Raw genomic sequence first — 27,976 nt, 5'->3', positions numbered from 1 at the left:
AGGAGAAAAAAAGTCCTCCTTTCTGTCCAATACCACATAAAAGTGGTTAGTTTTTGGCATCTTATTTGTCCAGCTTCCATACTCGTTTTTATACATTTTGCAAGAAATACATTGACTGCAAACTCCGTAGCTTGCTATCTTGTGCACGCTAGCTTTCTGAGACTCTTATTTTGTTAGCGCAGGCAGGAGGAAGCAGGGCTTTTATTGTGAAGACAGCAACTGCAGTCTGTCTGTAGGGCTTCGACAGCAAGTACAGGGCGAGAGTCTGTTAAAATAAAAAGTGTTTCTCGCCTTCCTCTCGGTCATGATTTCTTAATAATTATCTGGCAGCAGCAATCATCATCTCAGAAGACCCTCAGGTGCCATGAATGTCAATCAAGTTACGAAAGGGACGTCGTAGTCAAGATTGATGATCACAAATGTTTAGGTTTATTTTTTTAATGCTTGGTTTGTGATCGACTGGCAGACTCTCCACGATCGACCGGTAGATTGCGATCGACGTAATGGGCACCCCTGCTCTTATCCAACCGATTCTTTATCGAATTCAGATCGGTTGTTGTGTGTGCACTGAGTTCCAAAAGCCAAAGATATTATATGACTGGCCCAGCAAGCTGTTTATATGGAAGGAAAGCAGACGTGACTGAGGACAGCATGTAGACAGGACTGAGGACAACATACGGACAGGACTGAGGACAGCATGCGGACAGGACTGAGGACAGCATGCGGACAGGACTGAGGACAGCATGCGGACAGGACTGAGGACAGCATGCGGACAGGACTGAGGACAGCATGCGGACAGGACTGAAGACAGCATGCAGACAGGACTGAGGACAGCATGCGGACAGGACTGAGGACAACATACGGACAGGACTGAGGACAGCATGCGGACAGGACTGAGGACAGCATGCGGACAGGACTGAGGACAGCATGCGGACAGGACTGAGGACAGCATGCGGACAGGACTGAGGACAGCATGCGGACAGGACTGAGGACAGCATGCGGACAGGACTGAAGACAGCATGCAGACAGGACTGAGGACAGCATACGGACAGGACTGAGGACAGCATGCGGACAGGACTGAGGACAGCATGCGGACAGGACTGAAGACAGCATGCAGACAGGACTGAGGACAGCATGCGGACAGGACTGAGGACAACATACGGACAGGACTGAGGACAGCATGCGGACAGGACTGAGGACAGCATGCGGACAGGACTGAGGACAGCATGCGGACAGGACTGAGGACAGCATGCAGACAGGACTGAGGACAGCATGCGGACAGGACTGAGGACAACATACGGACAGGACTGAGGACAGCATGCGGACAGGACTGAGGACAGCATGCGGACAGGACTGAGGACAGCATGCGGACAGGACTGAGGACAGCATGCGGACAGGACTGAGGACAGCATGCGGACAGGACTGAGGACAGCATGCGGACAGGACTGAGGACAACATACGGACAGGACTGAGGACAGCATGCGGACAGGACTGAGGACAGCATGCGGACAGGACTGAGGACAGCATGCGGACAGGACTGAGGACAGCATGCGGACAGGACTGAGGACAACATACGGACAGGACTGAGGACAGCATGCGGACAGGACTGAGGACAGCATGCGGACAGGACTGAGGACAGCATGCGGACAGGACTGAGGACAGCATGCGGACAGGACTGAGGACAGCATGCGGACAGGACTGAGGACAGCATGGGGTATTGTGAAGCGGAAGATGCGAGATGCCAGAGCCAACAAAGATGTGAGATGCCAGAGCCAACAATGCTGAAGAGCTGAAGGCCACTATTAAAGCAAGCTGGGCTCTCATAACACCTGAGGGTACAACAGACTGGTGGACTCCATACCACGCCGTATTGCTGCAGCAATTCAGGCAAAAGGAGCTGCAACTAAGTATTGATTGCCGTACATGCTGAAACTTTCCATGTTCATACTTTTCAGTTGGCCCACATTTCTAAAAAATATATTTTGGTACTAGTCGTAACTAATATTCTAATTTTCTGAGATACTGAATTTGGGATTTTCAGTAATTGTCAGTACTAATCATCACAATTTAAAGAAATAAACATTCCAAATACATCACTATGTGTGTAATGAATTGATATAATATGTAAGTTTCACGTTCTGAATATAATTACTGAAATAAATCTACTTTTTCATGATATTCTAATAATATGAACAGCACCTGTATACTTACATCAAAAATGGGGGGGGGGGGGGGGGGGGGCTAGCATTCACAGCTGAATGCTAACTTGTGAATGCTAGCTACCCCCCCCCCCCCACAAAAAGACAGGTACCTTGACCACCCCCAAACTGTGAACCATCACTGTAGACACTTTTCACCTTTGATCACTAAAGACAATTTAACTGCTGCTGTGACCCAAGGTCACCTCCATATTTATACTGTTGACTGTCAATCAGAATGTGCAATAATGTTATCTTACTTACTGTGCCTTGTGTAGACATATTTTTAATTTTTTTTAATTTTTAGCTAAGTACCGTGTGACTTGTTGAAGGGTGGACTAGCAAAGTAAGATTTTCATTGTACGGCAAACTGTCTGTTTAACTGTGCATATGACAATAAACAATCTTGAATCATCTCTATAGAAACCCTAAAGAAGGTGTTTAGGTGTTATGTTTAGGGGTTTATAAGGCAGAATAGAGCGGCTCCCATAGGCTATTCTAAGCAGACTTTGATCGCATTTATTTAATATTCAGAAAGCATTGGGAAAAAAATACATCAGTCATGTATTTCATAATGACTGTGAAGGATTTCCCCCACAAATGCAGTTCACCTTTAAAGCCAGAAAGTTGCAATTTGAAATGACTATAGTTATGTCATATATGTTATCCCTTTTTATTTTTCTATAAAATTAAACAAGGGAATGAACAGCCTCAAAGTCTGCTGATTCCATGTTTTTTTTTCTTCCAGGGGCTGTAGTCCTCCATCAGGATTCCATCCATTTTGTGCAGTCCACCAGTAACACTGGCAGCAACACAACACCAGAGTATGATGCTACCACCACCCATCCATCCATCTATCCATCCATTTTCTACTGCTTATCCCTTTTGGTGTCGCGGGGGGTGCTTGAGATTTTCTAGGCTGGAATCGGGCGGACGACGGAATACACCCTGGACAAGTCGCCACCTCATCACAGGGCCAACACAGATAGACAGACAACATTCACACACTAGGGAACATTTAGTGTTGCCAATCAACCTATCCCCAGGTGCATGTCTTTGAAGGTGGGAGGGGCCTATCCCCAGGTGCATGTCTTTGGAGGTGGGAGGGGCCTAACCCCAGGTGCAAGTCTTTGGAGGTGAGAGGGGCCTATCCCCAGGTGCATGTCTTTGGAGGTGGGAGGGGCCTATCCCCAGGTGCATGTCTTTGGAGGTGGGAGGGGCCTATCCCCAGGTGCATGTCTTTGGAGGTGGGAGGGGCCTAACCCCAGGTGCAAGTCTTTGGAGGTGAGAGGGGCCTATCCCCAGGTGCATGTCTTTAGAAGTGGGAGGGGGCCTATCCCCAGGTGCATGTCTTTGGAGGTGGGAGGGGCCTATCCCCAGGTGCATGTCTTTGGAGGTGGGAGGGGCCTATCCCCAGGTGCATGTCTTTGGAGGTGGGAGGGGCCTATACCCAGGTGCATGTCTTTGGAGGTGTGAGGGGCCTATCCCCAGGTGCATGTCTTTGGAGGTGTGAGGGGCCTATCCCCAGGTGCATGTCTTGGGGCCTATCCCCAGGTGCATGTCTTTGGAGGTGGGAGGGGCCTATCCCCAGGTGCATGTCTTGGGGCCTATCCCCAGGTGCATGTCTTTGGAGGTGTGAGGGGCCTATCTCCAGGTGCATGTCTTTGGAAGTGGGAGGGGCCTATCCCCAGGTGCATGTCTTTGGAGGTGGGAGGGGCCTATCCCCAGGTGCATGTCTTTGGAGGTGGGAGGGGCCTATCTCCAGATGCATGTCTTTGGAGGTGAAAGGGGCCTATCCCCAGGTGCATGTCTTTGGAAGTGGGAGGGGCCTATCTCCAGGTGCATGTCTTTGGAGGTGGGAGGGGCCTATCCCCAGGTGCATGTTTTTGGAGGTGGGAGGGGCCTATCCCCAGGTGCATGTCTTTGGAGGTGAAAGGGGCCTATCCCCAGGTGCATGTCATTGGAGGTGGGAGGGGCCTATCCCCAGGTGCATGTCTTTGGAGGTGGGAGGGGCCTATCCCCAGGTGCATGTCTTTGGAGGTGGGAGGGGCCTATCCCCAGGTGCATGTCTTTGGAGGTGGGAGGGGCCTATCCCCAGGTGCATGTCTTTGGAAGTGGGAGGAAGCCGGAGTACCCGGAGGAGAACATGCAAATTCCACACAAAGATCCCGAGTCCGGAATTGAACCCAGGACTACTCAGGACCGTGTTAGTTGATTAGGTTTTAAAGTCTCACACCTCCAAACAAATTTCCTGACATTGACTGTCACGTCTGACCACACGTTTGTCCAGAAGGCATCTGGCTTGACGTATGCGGGCGGCTACAAATGTTAAAATCGAAGAGACTCTCAGACCATTAACTTGATAAGAACTGTCAGCTACGTGGAAGAGTGTGCAGCTGCAGTGTAAGGGGGGCTGCCCAGCAGGACTTGCTTCTAAACGTATTAATAAAATCTGGCACTAACAGCTGCTTACTAGCCAGCTGTGAAATGAAGGGCGTGCTCTGGCAGCACACTGCCGATATTTACAGACGGGTGTCACGCCCTGATGGTGATGAATGACGCTGCTGTTCAGTAGAACTGCATAGAACAAGTGGAAACTGGTGTACATTTTGGAACTACTAAGGCTGGCATTGCAGTCAGGTGGTTCACTCGGCTGACTCCTGTGCAGTTCCCACTCAGTGTCGATGTCGATGTCTGTACACTCTATGTCAGGGGTAGGGAACCTATGGCTCTAGAGCCAGATGTGGCTCTTTTGATGACTACATCTGGCTCTCGGATAAATCTGAGCTGACATTGCTTAACACGATAAGTAATGAATAATTCCACATGTAATCAGTGTTAAAAAAAAAGTTCAAAATATAAAACATTCTCATGCATTTTTAATCCATCCATCCGTTTTCTGCCACACCAGTTCAAGAGGTTGTGTTATTGGTAAGAAGTTATTTATTTATTATTGGTTAGTGTAGGGCTTGCCCTCCTGGGGTTTTTCAGACCACCAAGCACCGACATGAGAGCCTGTTTCAGGGTTACAATATTGTCTTATTTTTCAATAAGTCTCTCCGTTTCTTTCCAGCAATTGTCTTTTCCTCTTTCGTTCTCGCTCGCACTCTGGCTACAGCTCCAGCCCCAACCCCGTCTCTCCTCCTGGCTGCCGCTTATAAACAGAGCGACAGGTGATTAGATAACAAGGCCCAGGTGGGCCATCTACGCACCTGTCGCTGATTTCCAGGCCGATCCTGGCAACATCCCACTTCGCTGCAGGCCCGCAGGCCATTCCCCCTCCACAGTTAGCTTCAGAATAACAGTTATTACACAGAATAAGAGACCTTTTATACTCTAGAAATGTTGGTCTTACTTAAAATGCACACTTTTAGTTGTGTTCAGTGTTGAAAAAAATATAATATGGCTCTTACGGAAATACATTTTAAAATATTTGGATTCTTGGCTCTCTCAGCCAAAAAGGTTCCCGACCCCTGCTCTATGTGCACTGTGATTGACAGGCACTCAGTCCACGGTGTAGTTCACCTTCTGCTTGTAATTTGCAGGGATGGACTCCCAACTTCTTACAACCTGAACCGGGATAATCAGTATAGAAAATGAATAGAAGGACAGAGAACCTTATTGAGTCTTGTGACACCGTCTTAGCTCACTTAGTACAAGCTTCTGCAAATGAAGTAACCACTAAGCAGAGAGCACGAGGCAAACATGAAGCATATCTAACACACTGATAATTGTGGTCAAAACTGGATTATCAGGGCAACTAACATGATCTTGGTAAGCTGTTTGTGTATCATGTTTGGGAACAGTCAGCACCAGAGGTTGGAACGGTTCACAAAATTCACGGCTCAGTTTTTTATCAGTGTTTGTAGTCCCAGTTTTAGTGAGGATTTCTGGGATGTGTGTTTTTCTCGGGTTTTAAAAATAACAATAAACCATTTTTTACATTTGAGTAATTATTACAGAGCTGCCAACATTTGGTGTTTGCAGTCCAGTAATTCTCTTTCCGTGCATTTTTGTCGAAGCTCTATACTTTGCATCTACATTATTATTTTCAGACAGTTTGAGAGTCATTAAATGTGTCCTGACTGGTGCTTGCATGAGTGCGGGGAACACAGACGGGAGAGTATGCACTTTAAGTGGGACTGTTGTAGCTGTTTTGTCATGTTTTTGTTTTAAATAAAGTGATTGTTGATCACTCATCCTGTCTCAGGCTGGACTGCAAGTGTTAATGTTTACAATCTAATATATTACTATATTTTTGAGCAGAGTTGTAGTATGCCAGGCATCTGTGGTAGCTTCTGATGGCTGGACAAAATGCAAATAACTGCCCATAAATGTGTTATGTGAGCAGACATTTTTATTGGAATTCCAATTGCATCGATGTACAGATTTGTTATGTGGAGGAAAAGTGCACTTAAAAGAAATACGGCTCATTCATCGTTTATTCATGCTTTAGAGTTGAATTGTTTGACAGTTTGAGAGTCATTGAATGCATCCTGACTTGTGATTGGTTAAAATGGGAAAGAAGAAAGGGTGAGTATGGAGATGTTCTGGCATTTTTTTTCATTTTCTGAAATTGATTGTGGATTGAACACTTCCCAGCCATCCATTCAGCATCCAGTCAAATCTGTCTATTGCAGCCATTCAAGGGAAACCGTAAGACTGGCAAATCTATGAAGGTTGGAAGCCATTTTGAGCCAGGCATTGCAGTGGTTGAACCATGAAGAACTTACTTGTTGAAGCTGGATATGACGTAATGCGTTGGGATTAGTAATCACGAGGGATGAGACTTTTGTAAAGGTGACGATTAATTAAGACAGCCAGAGTCGAGAGCTGTTGCTTGCGGAGTTTTTTAAAATTTGAGAACAAATGGAGCATGTGCTCATTGTCGTGAGATTATATGATGTGTGTGCGGCATAAGTGTGACACATAGACCCCTCCCCACCCCGTATGTGAAAGTCTGTAGTTTACGCAAACAGCAAGCGAAAATCATCTTTAATTGCTGCTTTTTAATTATTGAACTTTTATGGTAAAAGAAAGTCATTCATGACAAGAAAATATTTATTTGTGGAGAGGCGATGATGAGGAAGTTTACGATGATGATGAAAAAGTTGAAGAAGAAAAAGAAGAAGTTAAAGTTTAAGAAAATGATAAAGAAGAAAAAGATACAGAAGAAAAAGAAAGAAGAAGACAAAGACACAGAAAAGGAAGAAGACAAAGACAAGGAAGAAGACAAATGAAATTGAAGAAGACAGAAAAGAAGAAAATGAAGAGGAAGAAAAAGAAGAAGGGAAAAATGAAGAGAAGACTGGGCACACAGGTGGCCTTGACAGTTTTCATTTCCCGCCCCTTCCAAAAAAGGAGGGGGGAGTAGGCTCAGCCGGTCTGAAGCCCGGTTTGCATCTGGCGATGGAGGACTGTGGAGAGGCGTAGCCGGCAGTCCGACAAAGAAGCAGGGCACGTCGGAGCCTGGCCCAAGATGGCGGTGAGGAGGCGGGAACGGCGAGCAAGCGGTGAGGCGCGCCGCGAGTGACGCCACAATCAAGATCAGGTGCGTAAATCACGCACCTGGGGACAATCATGCAATCCACTCGCCCAGTTTAAAAGGGCGGTAGCCGTGAACGTCGGGGAGAAAGGGGTAGAGACTGAAAGGAGCAAAAGCGACACTGACGTGCAGCGACAGAGGAGGAGAGCCCGAGACAGACAACGACCGAGCGAGCGAAGAAGTTGAGCTGAAAAGCGACCTGGTCTGACGTTTGTAATTTGAAAAAAATAAACAAAGTCGACTCTGCTCAAAGATGTCCCTGCTTGGTGGTCCATGGAACCCGCACGACAGCGAGAGTCTGTCACAATATCGTAGCAAGGTTATCCTAAAAAGAGACTCCATGTACCAACATCAAGCATGATGTTAGCGGAGGCTATATGGAGTTAATAAAACTTTTCCATAAAGCAAAATAAAAGACCGCATTATACAGGTGGCTGCACAAGACAAGGGTTCTAGTTACTTGAGGAATGTTTGTGGCCGCTACAGACAGGTAGCTAGTAACACAGGTTTGACCGTAATTTGTCCTCCCAAAAACATCACAGTCCGGGAGATTCAGAACCTGTCTGCCAAAGTGCTGCCTACATCAGACTTATACACACATGTCGCAGACACATCTGCTAGTCAGCTTAAAAAAGTCAGCTTGCCATAACTACAACATGAATGCCTTCACAACTCCGCTTCTCCTTTGCGTTCTGTGCATGTTTACAATCGGAACTACACACACCCTCCAAATTGAATAGTAAAAGAAAAGAAAAATCACATGATCTGTCAAGCGCTCCGAACAGTGTCAGGTTCAGGGTTTTTTCAGAAACTGTTCCATCCCGAGTCATCACATAGCACTGTTCCTCTTCTTTTCAATTCACTGACGGGTTACATTGTGTCGCACGCCACCAATGTCACACAATAGTAGATAAGTAAGTGACACGGCTATCCCCCACCCCGCTGGGATAAGGAAACCGGATCAGGATCTACTGTTACGGGCCTACTAGACTACAGGGAACGTAGCTCAGGGGGTGGCGTTCATTCAGGTTGAAAAAACGCCAACATGCACGTCATCCCCGCTTACAAAGACAATCACAACAGCATGAAAAGCTCGGGATTTCTTTAGCACGATAACAGAGAAAAAGATGGATGGGAGGGAAACAGTTACAGTGATGGTTTGTCAAGTGCAGGAATGAAGAAAGCGAGGATTTTTTAAAAACCTTGATGTGTAGGGTGAACCCCCTTCTCAAAAAAAGGCATTACAAAAACAACTTTCCTCATAGCCCAAAGTTTTCCTTGAAATGTTTCTTTAAGCGACAAGAGTCATTGAAAGAGGGCCAAGTGTGCTGAGAAAACAGATTGGTGGAAAACACTTGAAGTGTTTCTTCTTACTCAAACTTGTTCATTTTATTTTTACAAGCCTGAGTTTGATCATTTAGAAAATGGAGCGCAAGAAGAGAAGCTGCGGAGAGTGGACATTTGACTCTTGAACGTATTTGCTCGGCGTGGTGGGAAAAAAAAATTCCATTCACATCCAAATTGTGATTGTTATTTATAAAATTCGTAGATATTTTGTTTTCAAGGATACATTTTTAAAAAATACATTTAGGCGATCTTACAACCCCCGTTTCCATATGAGTTGGGAAATTGTGTTTGATGTAAATATAAACGGAGAACAACATTTCTCAACGAGCTATTGCAAGGAATTTAGGGACTTTACCATCTAAGGTCCGTAAAATCATCAAAAGGTTCAGAGAATCTGGAGAAATCACTGCACGTAAGCGTTGATATTACGGACCTTTGATCCCTCAGGCGGTACTGCATAAAAAACCCGACATCAGTGTGTAAAGGATATCACCACATGGGCTCAGGAACACTTCATAAAGCCACTGTCAGTAACTACAGTTGGTTGCTACATCTGTAAGTGCAAGTTAAAACTCTGCTATGCAAAGCAAAACCCATTTATCAACAACACCCAGGAACGCCACTGGCTTCGCTGGCCCGAGCTCATCTAAGATGGACTGATGCAAAGTGGAAAAGTGTTCTGTGGTCTGATGAATCCACATTTCAAATTATATTTGGAAACTGTGGACATGGTGTCCGCCTGCACAAAGAGGAAAATAACCATCCGGATTGTTATAGGCAAAAAGTTCAAAAGCCAGCATCTGTGATGGTATGGGGGTGCATTAGTGCCCAAGGCATGGGTAACTTACACATCTGTGAAGGCACCATTAATGCTGAATGGTCCATACAGGTTTTGGAGCAACATATGTTGTCATCCAAGCAACGTTATCATGGACGCCCCTGCTTATTTCAGCAAGACAATGACAAGCCACGTGTTACAACAGCGTGGTTTCGTAGCAAAAGAGTGCAAGTACTTTCCTGGCCTGCCTGCAGTCCAGACCTGTCTCCCATCAAAAACGTGTGGCGCATTATAAAGCGTAAAATACGACCACGGAAACCCTGGACCGATGAACGACTAAAGCTCTACATAAAACAAGAATGAGAAAGAATTCCACTTTCACAGCTTCAACAATTAAGTTTCCTCAGTTCCCAAACATTTATTGAGTGTTGTTAAAAGAAAAGGTGATGTAACGCAGTGGTGAACATGCCCTTTCCCAACTACTTTGGCACGTGTTGCAGCCATGAAATTCGAAGTTAATTATTATTTGCAAAAAAAATAAAGTTTATGAGTTTGAACATCAAATATCTTGTCTTTGTAGTGCATTCAACTGAATATGGGTTGAAAAGGATTTGCAAATCATTGTATTCCGTTTATATTTACATCTAACACAATTTCCCAACTCATATGGAAACAGGGTTTGTATTTTCAAGGATACATTTTAAAAAAATACATTTAGGCGATCTGACTTACTCCCTGCGTGTGTATACGTTGTGCGTCAAGCAGCTAAAAGGAGCGTTTCTAACTTGTAACTAGGCCTGAGCGGTAAATTGTTTTTAGCGATATATTGGAAGCAAATTTTGTTTGAAAAAAAGACAACAAAACAACAAACTTATTTTCAGCATAAAAACCGAAATGAAACTCTTTACCATGCGAACAAGACAGCAACAACGAACAAAAAACTGGAGCACATTCAACAACACTGAGGTAATAATGATAACCAAGATCATTTTGGTCACAATAACCATAACAATAATACAATAACCTTCTTCAAAGTAGGAGTGGCATAGAAGGTGCCAACAGACATAATGGCATTAACTAGGGCTGTGAATCTTTGGGTGTCCCACGATTCGGTTCAATATCGATTCTTGGGGTCGCGATTCGATAATATATCGATTTTTTTCAATTCGATACGATTCTTGATTCAAAAACGATATTTTTCCGATTCAAAAAGATTTTGTATTCATTCAATACATAGATTTCAGCAGGATCTACCCCAGTCTGCTGACATGCTAGCAGAGTAGTAGATTAAAAAAAAAAAAGCTTTTATAAAATTGTAAAGGACAATGTTTTATCAACTGATTGCAATAATGTAAATTTGTTTTAACTATTAAACGAACCAAAAATATGACTTATTTTATCTTTGTGGAAACATTGGACACAGTGTGTTGTCAATGAGGGATTTTTAATCACTGCTATGCTGAAATTATAACTAATATTGATACTGTTGTTGATAATATTCATTTTTGTTTCACTACTTTTTGTTTGTTCTGTGTGGTGTTTGTGTCTCCTCTCAATTGCTCTGTTTATTGCAGTTCTAAATGTTGCTGGGTCAGGTTTGGTTTTGGAATTGGATTGCATTGTTATGGTATTGCTGTGTATTGTTTTGTTGGATTGATGAAAAAATATATATATCCATCCATTTTCTACCGCTTATTCCCTTTTGGGGTCGCGGGGGGCGCTGGCGCCTATCTCAGCTACAATCGGGCGGAAGGCGGGGTACACCCTGGACAAGTCGCCACCTCATCGCAGGGCCAACACAGATAGACAGACAACATTCACACTCACATTCACACACTAGGGACCATTTAGTGTTTCCAATCAACCTATCCCCAGGTGCATGTCTTTGGAGGTGGGAGGGGCCTATCCCCAGGTGCATGTCTTTGGAGGTGGGAGGGGCCTATCCCCAGGTGCATGTCTTTGGAGGTGGGAGGAAGCCGGAGTACCCGGAGGGAACCCACGCATTCACGGGGAGAACATGCAAACTCCACACAGAAAGATCCCGAGCCTGGGATTGAACCCAAGACTGCAGGACCTTCGTATTGTGAGGCAGACGCACTAACCCCTCTGCCACCGTGAAGCCCTGTTCTTAACATTATTTTTTTATAAATGTCTAATGATAATGTCAATGAGGGATTTTTAATCACTGCTATGCTGAAATTATAACTAATATTGATACTGTTGTTGATAATATTCATTTTTGTTTCACTACTTTTGGTTTGTTCTGTGTGGTGTTTGTGTCTCCTCTCAATTGCTCTGTTTATTGCAGTTGTAAGTGTTGCTGGCTCAGGTTCGGTTTTGGAATTGGATTGCATTGTTATGGTATTGTTTTGTTGGATTGATAAAAAAATATATATATGATTATATATTTTTTTTTAAATAAATTTTTTAAAAATGAGAATCGATTCTGAATTGCACAACGTATTTGATTCGATTCGTATTCGAATCCATTTTTCCCCACACCCCTAGCATTAACGCTTGCTATTAAGGGAAGCGGGCCGGTCCGCCCCTCGTTCTAAACTGCATTAAACTCAGGCAGGCAAACCAAAAGCCATTTCCCGGGGATTTTGTGACACAAAGAATGGCATCCGCCTCGCACAATCAACATGAACTTGGTCAGTGTTTGTTTAAGGTGCGCCCGCCGGGAAATGCGTTTCCCTGGAACTGTGTGTTTTTGTCAACACACGAAAAAGCCTTTAAAAGCCCCTTATCTTTTGTTTTGAATGAGGTTTAATCGTGATCATCTTGAGGTTTTAGAGGCTCAAAGGAGTAAAGATCATCGTTGTGAGTCATGCAAGCGAAGGATGAGGAACAAAGATACTGCTCCGCTTAAGGTGCTGCCCAAATGACTCATTTTAATGCGCAATTACGAGGGGAGTGCAAGCAGGGACATGAAAGTGCAAAGGAAATGTCCAAAACAAGAAAAGAAATAGACTACGCCGATACTTCATGCAATCACATTTAGCTTTGGCCTCCGTCTAACTCTCATAATACAAACACTGATTGGAATATGAAAGTAAGCTGGCAAAAAACTGAGCGATAAACATGTTAGGTGCATGTTTATCTTTAACTACCAGGGAGTTGATCTGTTACCCACAGCCAAGCTTGTTATTGTTGCCGCTGCCCACGAGATTATGCTTTGTTCCTTAGTTCAATGTTGATGAATGAGTACCTTAACTTATGAGTATTTTGAGTTACAAACTGTGTCTCTGCTTTTTGTTATGCTTTAAGTCAGGGGTGTCAAACTCAAATACAGACTGGGCCAAAATTTAAAACTGAACAAAGCCGCGGGCCAAGGTTGAACCAATTAATCTTTTAATAGGGACCCAAACAAGTTTTGCATTGAATATTGAACAAGCAAGGCTTATATAACTTTATAGTGACATGCAAAATTGAGTTTCAAATAATAACAATAATAATTAAAAAATATCAATGGCATATCAAATTTAAATACAAATTTAATGCCTCTTTTCTATTTGCAGCCCATCCATCCATTTTCTACCGCTTAATCCCTTTTTGGGGTCGTGGGGGGCGCTGGCGCCTATCTCAGCTACAATCGGGCGGAAGGCGGGGTACACCCTGGACAAGTCGCCACCTCATCGCAGGGCCAACACAGATAGACAACATTCACACTCACATTCACACACTAGGGCCCATTTAGTGTTGCCAATCAACCTATCCCCAGGTGCATGTCTTTGGAAGTGGGAGGAAGCCGGAGTACCCGGAGGGAACCCACGCATTCACGGGGAGAACATGCAAACTCCACACAGAAAGATCCCGAGCCTGGATTTGAACCCAGGACTGCAGGGCCTTCGTATTGTGAGGCAGACGCACTAACCCCTCTGCCACCGTGAAGCCTATTTGCAGCCTTCTGAGGTAAATATCAAAATATATAAGAGTTAGTGCTGCAAGGGGTTCTGGGTATTTGTTCTGTTGTGTTTATGTTATGTTCCAGTGCAGATGTTCTCCCGAAATGTGTTTGGCATTCTTGTTTGGTGTGAGTTCACAGTGTGGCGCATATTTGTAACAGTGTTAAAGTTGTTTATACGGCCACCCTCAGTGTGACCTGTATGGCTGTTGACCAAGTATGCCTTGCATTCACTTATGTGTGTGGGCCTGCACTGGAGGAAATGCGGACGTGACGACAGTTTGTAGAGAATGTTGAAGGCAGTGCCTTTAAGGCACGCCCTCAATATTGTTGTCCAGGTGGAAATCGGAAGAACTCTTGCCCCGGGAGATTTTCGGGAGGGGGATTGAACTTCGGGAGGATTGGCAAGTGTGAGAAATTGTGGTGTTACAGCGGGACCGCTGCTGTGTAATAACGGCGGGCCAGCTGTAATGTTAATTTGATATTGCCTCAAGGGCCAAATTAAATCACACGGCGGGCCAGAGTTTGACACCCAGTTAAAAGGAGAAATGGACATTTTTGGGGATTTAGCCTATCATTGAAAATCCAATCCCTATACAAGACAAACGTATTTTTCTTTTTTTGCATTCTAACTTGTAAATATATGCGTGCAAAAGTCAGCTAACAACAGAGCTAATGGGGATTTGCTGTATCCCGCCTTTAAAGCGTTCTACAAACCTTAAAAAACCTCCATCAACGTTTTATAAACATGATGTAAGTATACATGTAATGTAGTAACGGCAAATTCATAATAACATGTAATATTTACGTATTTTAATTATTTTAGGCATACGGCTGCCGATCAATTCCACTGATAAATCAAAACATTCGCTATTTCCGAAAACAACAACACTAATAATCATGACAGACTCCATGAGATACGATTACTACTTGGGGACAAATGCTGATCCAGAAACATATTGTTTAGTCTGAATATAAGGAGGATGATCTAAAAGTAATAAAAGTTTGATAGACACATCCAGCAATTAGCAATATTGCTAAGTACTAAGCAAGAAATACAAACTCCTAACATAAAAAAAAATATCACATACTGTACAATGTCTGCTCTCACTGGGTTGCCGGCTAATGGGATGTTCATATCTTGCCGTTTGGATACAAAAATTATCATCCTCACGCAGGTAAAACATTTTGAAAAAAAGCATCTTTTCATGTTGTCAGAAGTGACCGATTTTTCAATTTATAACAACAACCTTCATGTGAAAGGCATGATTTATAATATAGGGGGACGGCATGGCGAAGTTGGTAGAGTGGATGTGCCAGCAGTCTGAGGATTGCTCCTGATGGGTCCCGGTGAGCGCCTTGGATGGCAGCTCCAGCCGTCAAGTGTGTGAATGTGTGTGTGAATAGGCAAATGTGGAAATACTGTCAAAGCGCTTTGGGCTCCTTAAAAAGGGGGTAGAAAAGCGCTATACAAGTACAACCCATTCACCATTTACCATATAGAATTCACTTTCACCTGCTTAGAGGCGATGCAGCAGCTCATAAGCTGGTTACCGCTGACATCATGGCGCCGCTAAAAGTATCAATCAATCAATCTATGTTTACTTATATAGCCCTAAATCACCAGTGTCTCAAAGGGCTGCACAAACCACTACGACATCCTCGGTAGGCCCACATAAGGGCAAGGAAAACTCACACCCAGTGGGACGTTGGTGACAATGATGACTATGAGAACCTTGGAGAGGAGGAAAGCAATGGATGTCGAGCGGGTCTAACATGATACTGTGAAAGTTCAATCCACAATGGATCCAACACAGTCGCGAGAGTCCAGTCCAAAGCGGATCCAACACAGCAGCGAGAGTACCGGTAGTTTCTCGGCGTTTGCGCTTATAATAAAAATATAGCTAATACTTGATTGATATGCAGGTCACGACATGTAAATTAAGTATTTTTGGCAGTTTTTAGATGTTTTGGGGGCTTTATGTGCAAATATAGATGACTCCCATTAGCTTAATTGTTAGCAATCTCATACTTGCCATATTTTACAAATTAAAATCAATGAAAAAAAAAGTTCTTGTCTTGCTTAGAGATTGTGAATCATTGGCAAAATTTGGGAGAAAAAAATGCAGTTGCCATTTGAGGGCATTATTGGAGCTAGGAGCATTTTTGCTGCCTGTTAAAGTGGTATTTGTCCACACTCACGACCAGAGATCGACACAATCCTGCCCTACAACCAAACTGAGAAAGTCAGTGCAAGGCAGAAAAAGCAGATGATTGAATGGGAGAAACAAACCATTAAAAACATGTCCGGCGCAGTCCAAGCGACGGACATTTGTTGATGTGAGGAGGCGGCCGGTGGTGTGCTTGCTATGTTTCTGGTTGTTCTGTTTCCTGGCTTTAAAAGCTGGACTGTCAGTGTTGCCCTTAGTGCACAAGACTACAGCTTTCTGTCAGCTCTGACCTCTCTGCTTCGTCACTCAAAAACCTTCAACAAGGATTTCCTTGTTCCAATTGTTACACAACGACCAGACACAATTAGAAAAGTCTGATCCCAAAGATTATTGTTTTATAAACTACTGTAGTTGTTTACAGTATATGCTATTGTAATGTGGTTTAAACAATATGTCTCAACTAAAAGTTATTTTATATTTTTGGAAGGCATGCTACATGTTAAAATCACTGATTTTGGAGGGACCAAGCACAGATTAAAAATGATTTTAAATGCATTTCAATGGCTGGGGTTTATTTGAGATACTAGTGTATTGATAAGAGCTTGGTCGTAAAAACTGTAGTACTAAATTCTAGAGTTGGGAATCTTCCGGCACCTCACAATTCAATTACGATTCAGGAGCTACGATTTGATTACCGTACAAATCAATTAGCGATCATCTAATTGTGATGTATCGAAGAATCGATCATTTTCCCCAACACACTGACTGCGTTTTCATGTACATGAAATAGTCTGATTTCTCAAACAGTTCAGCTGAAAAGAAACATTCTACCACCCATGGAAACTTCTTAATCTCATCGGGTTTGGATTTTGAAAAGTCGGACAAACACACCTAGATTATGCAATTACAACCCAGATCGCCTGAGTTGGTGTGTGCCGCCGCATGCGTTCAGTCTCATATCCCGGAAGCGGATCTCAATCAATAAAAACATAGGCAACAACTTGGTGAAAAGGAGCCTGTCTATTTGCTTAACAAATTAAAAGAAGGGAACATTTTGAAGTGCATCGATGGGAGGAAGAAAACAAACATCTATTTAAAAAGGTAGCCAGGGAAATTGAGACTCTCGAACAAATACAAGTTAAATGTAAGAGAAGCCGGTATATTACAGGACAAAGAACAAAGCATACCCAAAACTCTTCACGCTGCATTTGTGTAATTTAAATTGATTAGCAATACTGTATTCCACACAACTGGCAAGCTGGTACACAACAATAACAACCCGCATTAAAATCAGTATCGTCTTTTTTTTTCAGATTTAAAACTCCTTCCAGCAATCCACAGAGTTTATTTAAATAAACTTTGAGACATTCCCAAGGTTTTTCTTCAAAAGAACTCTATAAGTCTCATCCACCCGTCTTTGCTTTGGACCTGCGTCCTCCAGTCCAGCAACTCAGAGACCTTCTTGCTAGTAGGGTCATATTTGTAGCGCAATCTAAGATAATTTCTTGATGCAGTCTGCTATTTAACATCAGCATGGCCATCAGAGACGTAATATGTGTCATCTGTGCCAATATTACAGCAAAATCAAGCACAACAAGAACTGGGCTTTATCGGTAAAGCTAAATTTATTTGGTGTGACATCAAAGGCAAACTGGAAAAGCAATAGATTTATCCACGCTAAAAGATAATAAGCGCCCCCCACAGTATGGGAGGCACACAGCGTATGACCAATAGTCACATTAGAGAGAGTGCGTAGACACAGGGACATCATATGTTGGTGTGAAAATACCAAAAAAAAAGTTTTATTTTTGAGGAATCAGACTGATTTAGTGTATGGAAACATAGCTACTGATTGCTCATCCATAGCAGAGATCTCTACTGAGTGCCATTACTGCAGTTCTATTAGTCTGTTCCATTTGTACGGGGAAGTCGAATTTTCAGAGTTCCTAGTTAGTCGGAATTTGAACTGGAACGCCTCTTGAGGTTGGATATCCGACTCTGAGAATCAGAGCATTCCTACTTACCCTGAGCTTGTTTTAAAGATGGATACTCTAAACCACGGGTGCCCATTACGTCGATCGCGAGCTACCAGTCGACCGCGGGGGGTGTGTCAGTCGATCTCGAGCCAGGCTTTTTAAAAAAATAGACCTAAAAATTAGTGATCATCAATCTTCACCAAGACGTCACTTAAATGACATTCACGGTACCGGAGGGTCTTGTGAGATGACGCTGGCTGCTGCAAGATCATTATTATTAAAATATGACCGAGAGGAAGGCGAGAAACACTTTTTATTTCAACAGACTCTCGCGCCGTACCTTCTGTCAAAACTCTAAAGGCCGACTGCACATTTCCTATCTTCACAATAAAAGCACTGCTTCATGCTGCCTGCGCTAACTAAATACAGAGTCTCGGAAAACTGGCGTGCACAAGCGATCCCTCAGAAAGCTGGCGTGCACATCACTTGTGCACGCCAGCTTTCCGAGACTCTTATTTTGTTAGCGCAGGCAGCATGAAGCAGGGCTTTAATTGTGAAGATAGGAAATGTGCAGTCGGCCTTTAGAGTTTTGACGGAAGGGACGGCACGAAAGTCTGTTGAAATAAAAAGTGTTTCTCGCCTTCCTCTCTGTCATTTTTTCATAATAATGAACTGGCAGAAGCCAGCGTCATCTCACAAGACCCTCGGGTGCCGTGAATGTCAATCAAGCAAGCTACGGAATTTGCCGCCAATGTTTTTCTTGTAAAGTGTATGGAAGCTGGATGAATTAGATGCCAAAAACCAACCACTTTCATGTGGTATTGTACAGAAAGGACAACTTTTTTTCTCCTCCATTTGAAAATGTGGGCGTTATCATCATTACTGTCTGATTCCAATCAATGCGAGTCATCAGAATCAGGTAATACACCAACTTATATTCTTGTCTTCGTGAAAGAAAGACATCTATATGTGTTACACATGCTTGTATTATCATTAAACACATTTAACTTGTTTACAAAAATGTCTCTTTCATAAATAAATAAATATAAATGATATATATAAATGAGGTAGATCCCCTCGAGTTGGTCAATTGAAAAGTAGCTCGCCTGCAGAAAAAGTGTGGGCACCCCTGCTCTAAATGTAAACAATGGAATCCTCTTCTAGAATATCCATTATTAGCACTTCTGATTATTTTTTGTTGCAGTAAACAAGCCATATACAATGTATTGTTGTACATTTATATATGGTAACATCACTGTAGTGTAAACTACATTCATTTCATGTGCATTATACGTTCGACATCGCAATAGCGTCTGTGTTTCCTCTTCATCCACTGTATTTAAAGGTTGCAGAAAGAGTGCATATTTTTCTGTAAGTTGTCATTATTCAGACAAGGCAAGGTCAAAAATAGCTTTCGTGAATGTGGCAATCTTTATTTCCGACCTCGTAACTGGAACGCTCACAACTCGGCTGTAACATCATTCCCAGCTCTGACTTGAAACTTCCCAGGGTTTATGGAATGCAGCATCAGTACTGGTGGGGCACTGCCCCACTGGGGCCCAATGCTAGCAGACTATTATAGCACAAAGACAAAAAACATTCCTACAACCACACCAGTAGTCATATATTCACCAAAGTTGGTCCTAAACCGGACCACAATTTTACACATTTCTCCTAGGGACATAATATCTTGCCTGCGGGGGGACACAAGGCAGTGTTTTTCAACACTTTTTGAGCCAAGGCACATTTTGTTCATTGAAAAAATCCAGGGGTCGCCATTGTTGTGTGCCAAACTTGTCACTTATTAGTTCACTTACTAGCTATCTAAACTTGACAATACACCAAAAGAAAGCTAGTCTTTTACTGCCTTCTATTCCCTTTTTCCACTTCCAAGTGTCCAACTCACAACATATGTCAACATACCCTGTGTCGCCCGCCCTTAAGTTCCCCTTACAATGGTTCCGGTATTGTCCTGTGACCCGAGTGACCAATACATGACAGACACAACCAGCAGAAAATGTTGAAAACGAAACACAACAGCCTATATTGACAATATGAAGTCGTTCTCATCAAATACCTGACGCAATTGTTCAATATGACTTCAAACCACAGTTTGCATGTTCTCCCCGTGAATGCGTGGGTTCCCTCCGGGTACTCCGGCTTCCTCCCACCTCCAAAGACATGCACCTGGGGATAGGTTGATTGGCAACACTAAATTGGCCCTAGTGTGTGAATGTGAGTGTGAATGTTGTCTGTCTATCTGTGTTGGCCCTGCGATGAGGTGGCGACTTGTCCAGGGTGTACCCTGCCTTCCGCCCGATTGTAGCTGAGATAGGCGCCAGCGCCCCCCGCGACCCCGAAAGGGAATAAGCGGTAGAAAATGGATGGATGGATGGACTTCAAACCATGATCATCGTTAATTATTTTGTCTCAAAGCAGGCTTACAAAGCAATGAGCTACCTGTTGCCACCTACTGGTACTGAAGAGTATTTCACGGTTAGTCTGTTGATCTCCAGACAGCATAGGCACTCTACCACGGCACATTGTTTGCGGATTATAATTGTTGGTTTGCAAAAAATATTTTTCTGACAAATTAGGTGAAAGTGCATAACTTAATAAAACACTGCACTAATGTGCCCTAAGCCAGTGTTTTTCAACCTTTTCTGAGCCAAAGCATATTTTTTTGCGTTGAAAAAATCCGCAGGCACACCAACAGCAGAAATAATTAAAGGGGAACATTATCAGCAGACCTATGTAAGCGTCAATATATACCTTGATGGTGCAGAAAATAGACCATCTATTTTTTTAACCGATTTCCGAACTCTAAATGGGTGAATTTTGGCGAATTAAACGCCTTTCTGTTTATCGCGCTGGAGGCGATGACGTCAGAATGTGACGTCTCCGAGGTAACACAGCCGCCATTTTCATTTTCAACACATTACAAACACCGGGTCTCAGCTCTGTTATTTTCCGTTTCTTCGACTATTTTTTGGAACCTTGGAGACATCATGCCTGGTGGGTGTGTTGTCGGAGGGTGTAACAACACTAACAGGGAGGGATTCAAGTTGCACCACTGGCCCGAAGATGCGAAAGTGTCTGCCGCCAGACCCCCATTGAATGTGCCAGAGTGTCTCCACATTTGACCGGCGATGCTAAGACAGACATGGCACAGAGATGTATGGATAACCTGCAGATGCATTTGCAACGATAGTCAACGAAATCACAAAGGTGAGTTTTGTTGATGTTGACTGCCAGCTAATCGATGCTAACATGCTACGCTAATCGACGCTAACATGCTATTTACCGGCGGTGCTAAAGCAGACATGGAACAGAGATGTATGGATAACCTGCAGATGAATTTCCAACTATATTACGTTTCCTTCCACCCACATTTAATGCGAAACAAAGACTTACCAATCGACGGATTTAAGTTGCTCCAGTGTCAAAAGATGCGAAAGTCCTGATCGTTTGGTCCGCACATTTTACCGGCGATGCTAACGCAGCTATTCGGCCATGCTATGGCTATGAATAGCATCAATAGCTATTCGCTCAATAGCTTCAGTTTCTTCTTCAATACTTTCATACTCCAACCATCTGTTTCAATACATGCGTAATCTGTTGAATCGCTTAAGTCGCTGAAATCCGAGTTTGAATCCGAGCTAATGTCGCTATATCTTGCTGTGGTATTCCCATTGTTTGTTTACATTGGCCAGTGTCTTCGCAGAGAGCAAAAATAAGGCACTTTAAAGCTTTATTTAGGGATATTCCGAGACCGGTAAAATTTTGAAAAAACATCAAAAAATACAACAAGCCACTGGGAACTAATTTTTATTGTTTTTAACCCTTTTGAAATTGTGATAATGTTCCCCTTTAAGAAATGAAACTCAGTTGACAGAAAAAAGTTGTTGTTGCAATTGTTGTATATGACTTAAAGCATAAGCAAGCATGCATGACTATAGCTCTTGTCTCAAAGTAGGTGTACTGTCACCACCTGTCACATCACACCCTGACTTATTTGGAGTGTTTTGCCGTTTTCCTGTGTATTCTTTTACTTCTTGTCTTGCCCTCCTATTTTGGTGGCATTGTGTTGGTAATTTCCTGTAGCAGTTTCATGTCTTCCTTTGAGCGATATTTCCGGCATCCACTTTGTTTTAGCAATCAAGACTATTTCAGTTGTTGTTATCCTTCTTTGAGGGGACATTGTTGATTGTTATGTCATGTTCAGATGTACTTTGTGGACGCCATCTTTGCTGTCGTCCAGCATTCTGTTTTTGTTGACTTTGTAGCCAGTTCAGTTTTTGTTTTGTTCTGCATAGCCTTCCCCTAAGCTTCAATACCTTTTCTCATGGGCACGCAACTTGTGTTTATTTTTGGTTTAAGCATTGGACACCGTTTTACCTGCACTCTGTCTCCCGCTGTTTCTGACATCTACAACATGCATGACTATAGCTCTTGTCTCAAAGAAGGTCTACTGTCACCACCTGTCAAATCACACCGTCACTTATTTGGAGTTTTTTGTCATTTTCCTGTGTGTAGTGTTTTAGTTCTTGTCTTGCCCTCCTATTTTGGTGACTTTTTCTCTTTTTTGGGTATTTTCCTGTAGCAGTTTCATGTCTTCCTTTGGGCGATATTTCCCACATCTACTTTGTTTTAGCAATCAAGACTATTTCAGTTGTTTTTATGCTACTCTGAGGGGACATTGTTGATTGTCATGTCATGTTCGGCTGTACATTGTGGACGCTGTCTTTGTTCCACAGTAAGTCTTTGCTGTCGTCCAGCATTCTGTTTTTGTAGACTTTGTAGCCAGTTCAGGTTTTTGTTTTGTTCTGCATAGCCTTCTCTAAGCTTCTGTTGTCCTCTGTGTTTTTTATACACTTTGATTTTTATTTTACTGTTTAAATTGATTAAGTCCCTGCTTTTTGGAGATGATGTGGTCCTGATGGCTTCATCTGACCGGGATCTTCAGCTCTCACTGGATCGGTTTGCAGCCGAGTGTGAAGCGACCGGAATGAGAATCAGCACCTCCAAGTCCGAGTCCATGGTTCTCGCCCGGAAAAGGGTGGAGTGCCATCTCCGGGTTGGGGAGGAGACCCTGCCCCAAGTGGAGGAGTTCAAGTACCTAGGAGTCTTGTTCACGAGTGAGGGAAGAGTGGATGGTGAGATCGACAGGCGGATCGGTGCGGCGTCTTCAGTAATGCGGACGTTGTACCGATCCGTTGTGGTGAAGAAGGAGCTGAGCCGGAAGGCAAAGCTCTCAATTTACCGGTCGATCTACGTTCCCATCCTCACCTATGGTCATGAGCTTTGGGTTATGACCGAGTGGATAAGATCACGGGTACAAGCGGCCCAAATGAGTTTCCTCCGTCTCTCCCTTAGAGATAGGGTGAGAAGCTCTGCCATCCGGGAGGAACTCAAAGTAAAGCCGCTGCTCCTTCACATGGAGAGGAGCCAGATGAGGTGGTTCGGGCATCTGGTCAGGATGCCACCCGAACGCCTCCCTTGGGAGGTGTTTAGGGCACGTCCAACCGGTAGTAGGCCACGGGGAAGACCCAGGACACGTTGGGAAGACTATGTCTCCCGGCTGGCCTGGGAACGCCTCGGGATCCCCCGGGAAGAGCTGGACCAAGTGGCTGGGGAGAGGGAAGTCTGGGTTTCCCTGCTTAGGTTGTTGCCCCCGCGACCCGACCTCGGATAAGCAGAAGAAGATGGATGGATGGATGGATGTTTTAATTGATTTTACCCTTTAAAATAGTTTTTAATCATATTTGTTTTTATTTGTATTTATTTTTTGTTTTATTCAGTCATTGGTGGAGCATAATATTGTTTTTAACATGGCTGTGCAGCACTTTGGAAACGTTATTGTTGTTTAAATGTGTGGATTGGATTGGATATTATGCACTGTTATACAATTTAATAAATCATAAACTGATGACATAGTGCTGTATTATACTTATTTATCTCTTGTTTTTAAAACCAAAAATGCTTTGCTCTGATTAAGGGGTACTAGAATTAAAACAAATGTTCATCACTGAAAAAAGGTTGAGAGCCACTGCCATAGGGAACAAAAGAGGCTTATTTAAAAGTTTAACATGGGGCCACAATTTTACAATGAATTATGCACAGACATTTTGAATGTGTGCATCAAAAAACGGATGAGCAGTGATTTGCTTGACTGGAAAATGTTTTTTTTCTGCGTGCAAACACAGGGCTTATTAACACACAATAGGCTGTGGTTTAAAAGAACAATGCAGGAAGGCAACAATGGAGCCTGCAGCTCCTGATTGCTTCCCACTTTTCTCCAGCCTCGCCAATGCTGCAGTGCACCGCCGCCATCTTACTTGCCTTTTCTCCATCAAACCTTGCTTTATCGGTGGCAGTCTTCATTTTGGGAGGCTTAATATCCTTAATATCTACGTCATCGCACAGGGGGGGGGGTCTTTAGAGAGAAGACACGTAAATACCAGGTCGCCTCGTTTTTCGCCCCAAACACGCCCACCCGTCTAAAATTAGCCACCGGCGCCCGGACAACCGGACGAAAAGCTGTTTTGCCTCGCTGCTCGTTTTAAACATCCATCCATTTACTACCGCTTATTCCCTAAACGGGTTCATCGACGATAGAAATACGGATACAAAATATATTTACATGCAACAAATAGCTGTGTCTTGCGACTTGTCCAGGGTGTACGCCACCTTCCGCCCGAATGCAGCACCTCCCCGCGACCCCGCAAGGGAAAAACGGTAGGAAATGGATGGATGGGCATCCGACTTGTGGAAATGCTGCCTGAGGATTTTAACGGAGGGGGGGACAAATGTACGCCATCCAGATCCGAATTGGATTTAACTATATTAAAAAAATAAATGTGTATGTTTAGTTTGCTCTGACGATGGGTAATAATGACTTTAAACGATGGGTGCGGAGGCAAACCAAAGTTAAGCCACCACTTCCGGTTCCTACATAATAAAATGTCAGTAAACTCCGATATCATTAACACCCGCCGTCTAGGCTTGAGCAAACACACACACAAACTGGCTTTAAACGTCAATATACGCCCAACTATTATGGATTAATATGAAAGTCGGTATTTGAGAAAGGACATATTCGCTCAGCTTCCGGTCTTCATACAGCTCCCGTTAGCCAGCTTTGTTCTGCTGACAGCGGCATTGGAGCGGAGGACAGTATTTTAACACACACACACAAAAAACACGTTTCTTACCTCTGCGGCCAGAGTCGCCGTCACAAAAGCCAGCAGCAATAAAGCCACTCGATCCCCCATGTCGTCTCGCGGACTTCGGCCGAGCAGTTTTAACGTTAAAGCGGAGGACCAGACTGCGTGTCTCCCAGCGGCTGCGACTCCCGTTGTCTGAATGCTCGCGAGAGGGCGCGCGGCTGCTGCCTGCCAGGTCACGTGACTGCAAGGGAGAGGGATGGGCGCGCTCGCCCCCGAGATCGCGCGCAGGTGGACTCGCGGCTTGTGCTTACTTAACCAGGTGTGTCCAAAGTGCGGCCCGAGGGCCATTTGTGGCCCCCAACTAATTTATTAAAGGCCTACTGAAATGAGATTTTCTTATTTAAACGGGGATAGCAGGTCCATTCTATGTGTCATACTTCATCATTTCGCCATATTTTTGCTGAAAGGATTTAGTAGAGAACATCCAGGATAAAGTTCGCAACTTTGGGTCGCTAACAGAAAAGCCCTGCCTCTACCGGAAGTCGCAGACGATGATGTCACATGTTTGATGGCTCCTCACATATTCACATAGTTTTTAATGGGAGCCTCCAGCAAAAACAGCTATTCGGACCGAGAAAACGACAATTTCCCCATTAATTCGAGCGAGGATGAAAGATTCGTGTTTGAGGATATTGATAGCGACGGACTAGAGAAAAGAAAAAAAGGCGATTGCATTGGGACGGATTCAGATGTTTTTAGACACATTTACTAGGATAATTCTGGGAAGTCCCTTATCTTTCTATTGTGTTACTAGTGTTTTAGTGAGTTTAATAGTACCTGATAGTCGGAAGGGTGTGTCCACGGGTGTGTTGACGCGCAATGTCTCAGGGAAGTCGACGGCAGCTTTATAGACGGCACAAGCTTAGCTGATCCCCAGTAAGAAGTGAAGTGAAGTGAATTATATTTATATAGCGCTTTTTCTCAAGTGACTCAAAGCGCTTTACATAGTGAAATCCAATATCTAAGTTACATTCAAACCAGTGTGGGTGGCACTGGGAGCAGGTGGGTAAAGTGTCTTGCTCAAGGACACAACGGCAGTGACTAGGATGGCGGAAGCGGGAATCGAACCTGCAACCCTCAAGTTGCTGGCACGGCCGCTCTACCAACCGAGCTGTACCGCGCATCTCTAACATCAATCAATCAATCAATGTTTACTTATATAGCCCTAAATCACTAGTGTCTCAAAGGGCTGCACAAACCACCACCACATCCTCGGTAGGCCCACATAAGGGCAAGGAAAACTCACACCCAGTGGGACGTCGGTGACAATGATGACTATGAGAACCTTGGAGAGGAGGAAAGCAATGGATGTCGAACGGGTCTAATATGATACTGTGAAAGTTCAATCCATAATGGATCCAACACAGTCGCGAGAGTCCAGTCCAAAGCGGATCCAACACAGCAGCGAGAGTCCCGTCCGCAGCGGAGCCAGCAGGAAACCATCCCAAGCGGAGGCGGATCAGCAGCGCAGAGATGTCCCCATCCGATACACAGGCAAGCAGTACATGGCCACCGGATCGGACCGGACCCCCTGCACAAGGGAGAGTGGGACATAGGAGAAAAAGAAAAGAAACGGCAGATCAACTGGTCTAAAAAGGGAGTCTATTTAAAGGCTAGAGTATACAAATTAGTTTTAAGGTGAGACTTAAATGCTTCTACTGTGGTAGGATCTCGAACTGTTACCGGGAGGGCATTCCAGAGTACTGGAGCCCGAAAACAAAGACAAAAAATAAGTAAAAAAAAAAAAAAAAAAAGGCGATTGCATTGGGACGGATTCAGATGTTTTTAGACACATTTACTAGGATAATTCTGGGAAATCCGTTATCTTTCTATTGTGTTGCTTGTGAGTTTAACAGTACCTGATAGTCGGAGGTGTGTGTCCACGGGTGTGTTGACGCCAATGTCTCAGGGGAGTCGACGGCAGCTTCATGGACGGCACAAGCTCAGCTGATCCCCGGTAAGAAGCGACTTTTTACCACAATTTTCTCACCGAAACCTGCTGGTTGACATTCGGTTGGGATCCATGTTTGCTGTGATCCATAGTAAAGTTTCACCTCTGTTAATTTCAAACAAGGAATCACCGTGTGTTTGTGTGGCTAAAGGCTAAAGCTTCCCAACTCCATCTTTCTACTGTGACTTCTCCAATAATAATTGGACAAATTGCAAAAGATTCAGCAACAAAGATCTCCAAAATACTGTGTAATTATACCGTTAAAGCAGACGACTTTTAGCTGTGTGTGTGCGCGCAGCGCTCATATTTCCTAACAGTTTGCGACGTCAAGCGTACACGTCATCATTACGCGATATTTTTAAGAAAAAACTCCCCGGAAATTTAAAATTGTAATTTAGTAAACTAAAGCGGCCGTATTGTCATGTGTTGCAATGTTAATATTTCATCATTGATATATAAACTATCAGACTGCGTGGTCGCTAGTAGTGGCTTTCAGTAGGCCTTTAATGGCCCTCGGCCCATTCTAAAAAACACTATAATAAAACAAAAATAAAAAAGAGTAATAAAAGAGTAAACAGTGACATGCAACAAGAAAAAGTTGCAATTTTGACACTAATAGCACAAAGCTGCCATGCGGACTGTTATTGACCTGGAACAGTTTCACTTTCAACAGTAACAGTTCGAGATGCCACCTCAGTAGAAGCATTTAAGTCTGATTTTAAAACTCATTTGTAAACTCTGGCCTTTAAATAGACCCCCCTTTTAGACCAGTTGATCTGCCGTTTCCTTTCTTTTTCTCCTATGTCCCACTCTCCCTTGTGGAGGGGGTCTGGTCCGGTGGCCATGGATGAAGTACTGGCTGTCCAAAGTTGGG

General features: G+C 43.8%; 1 protein-coding gene across 2 annotated transcripts in view; it reads right to left on the bottom strand.

Moving 5' to 3' along the window:
* appa (amyloid beta (A4) precursor protein a) overlaps positions 1 to 25,297 on the bottom strand; it is a 98,508-nt gene extending 73,211 nt beyond the window's left edge. For both annotated transcript variants that reach the window (XM_061889534.1, XM_061889535.1), the window contains exon 1: positions 25,137 to 25,297. In XM_061889534.1, coding sequence (XP_061745518.1) covers positions 25,137 to 25,196 — 60 coding nt within the window. In that variant the 5' untranslated portion in view covers positions 25,197 to 25,297. The remainder of the gene's footprint in view (positions 1 to 25,136) is intronic.
* Between the last annotated feature and the right edge of the window lie 2,679 nt (positions 25,298 to 27,976).

Source organism: Nerophis ophidion, linkage group LG27 (genome assembly GCF_033978795.1).
Source record: "Nerophis ophidion isolate RoL-2023_Sa linkage group LG27, RoL_Noph_v1.0, whole genome shotgun sequence".
NCBI lineage: Eukaryota > Metazoa > Chordata > Actinopteri > Syngnathiformes > Syngnathidae > Nerophis > Nerophis ophidion.
This window is presented reverse-complemented; position numbering and strand designations above follow the sequence as displayed.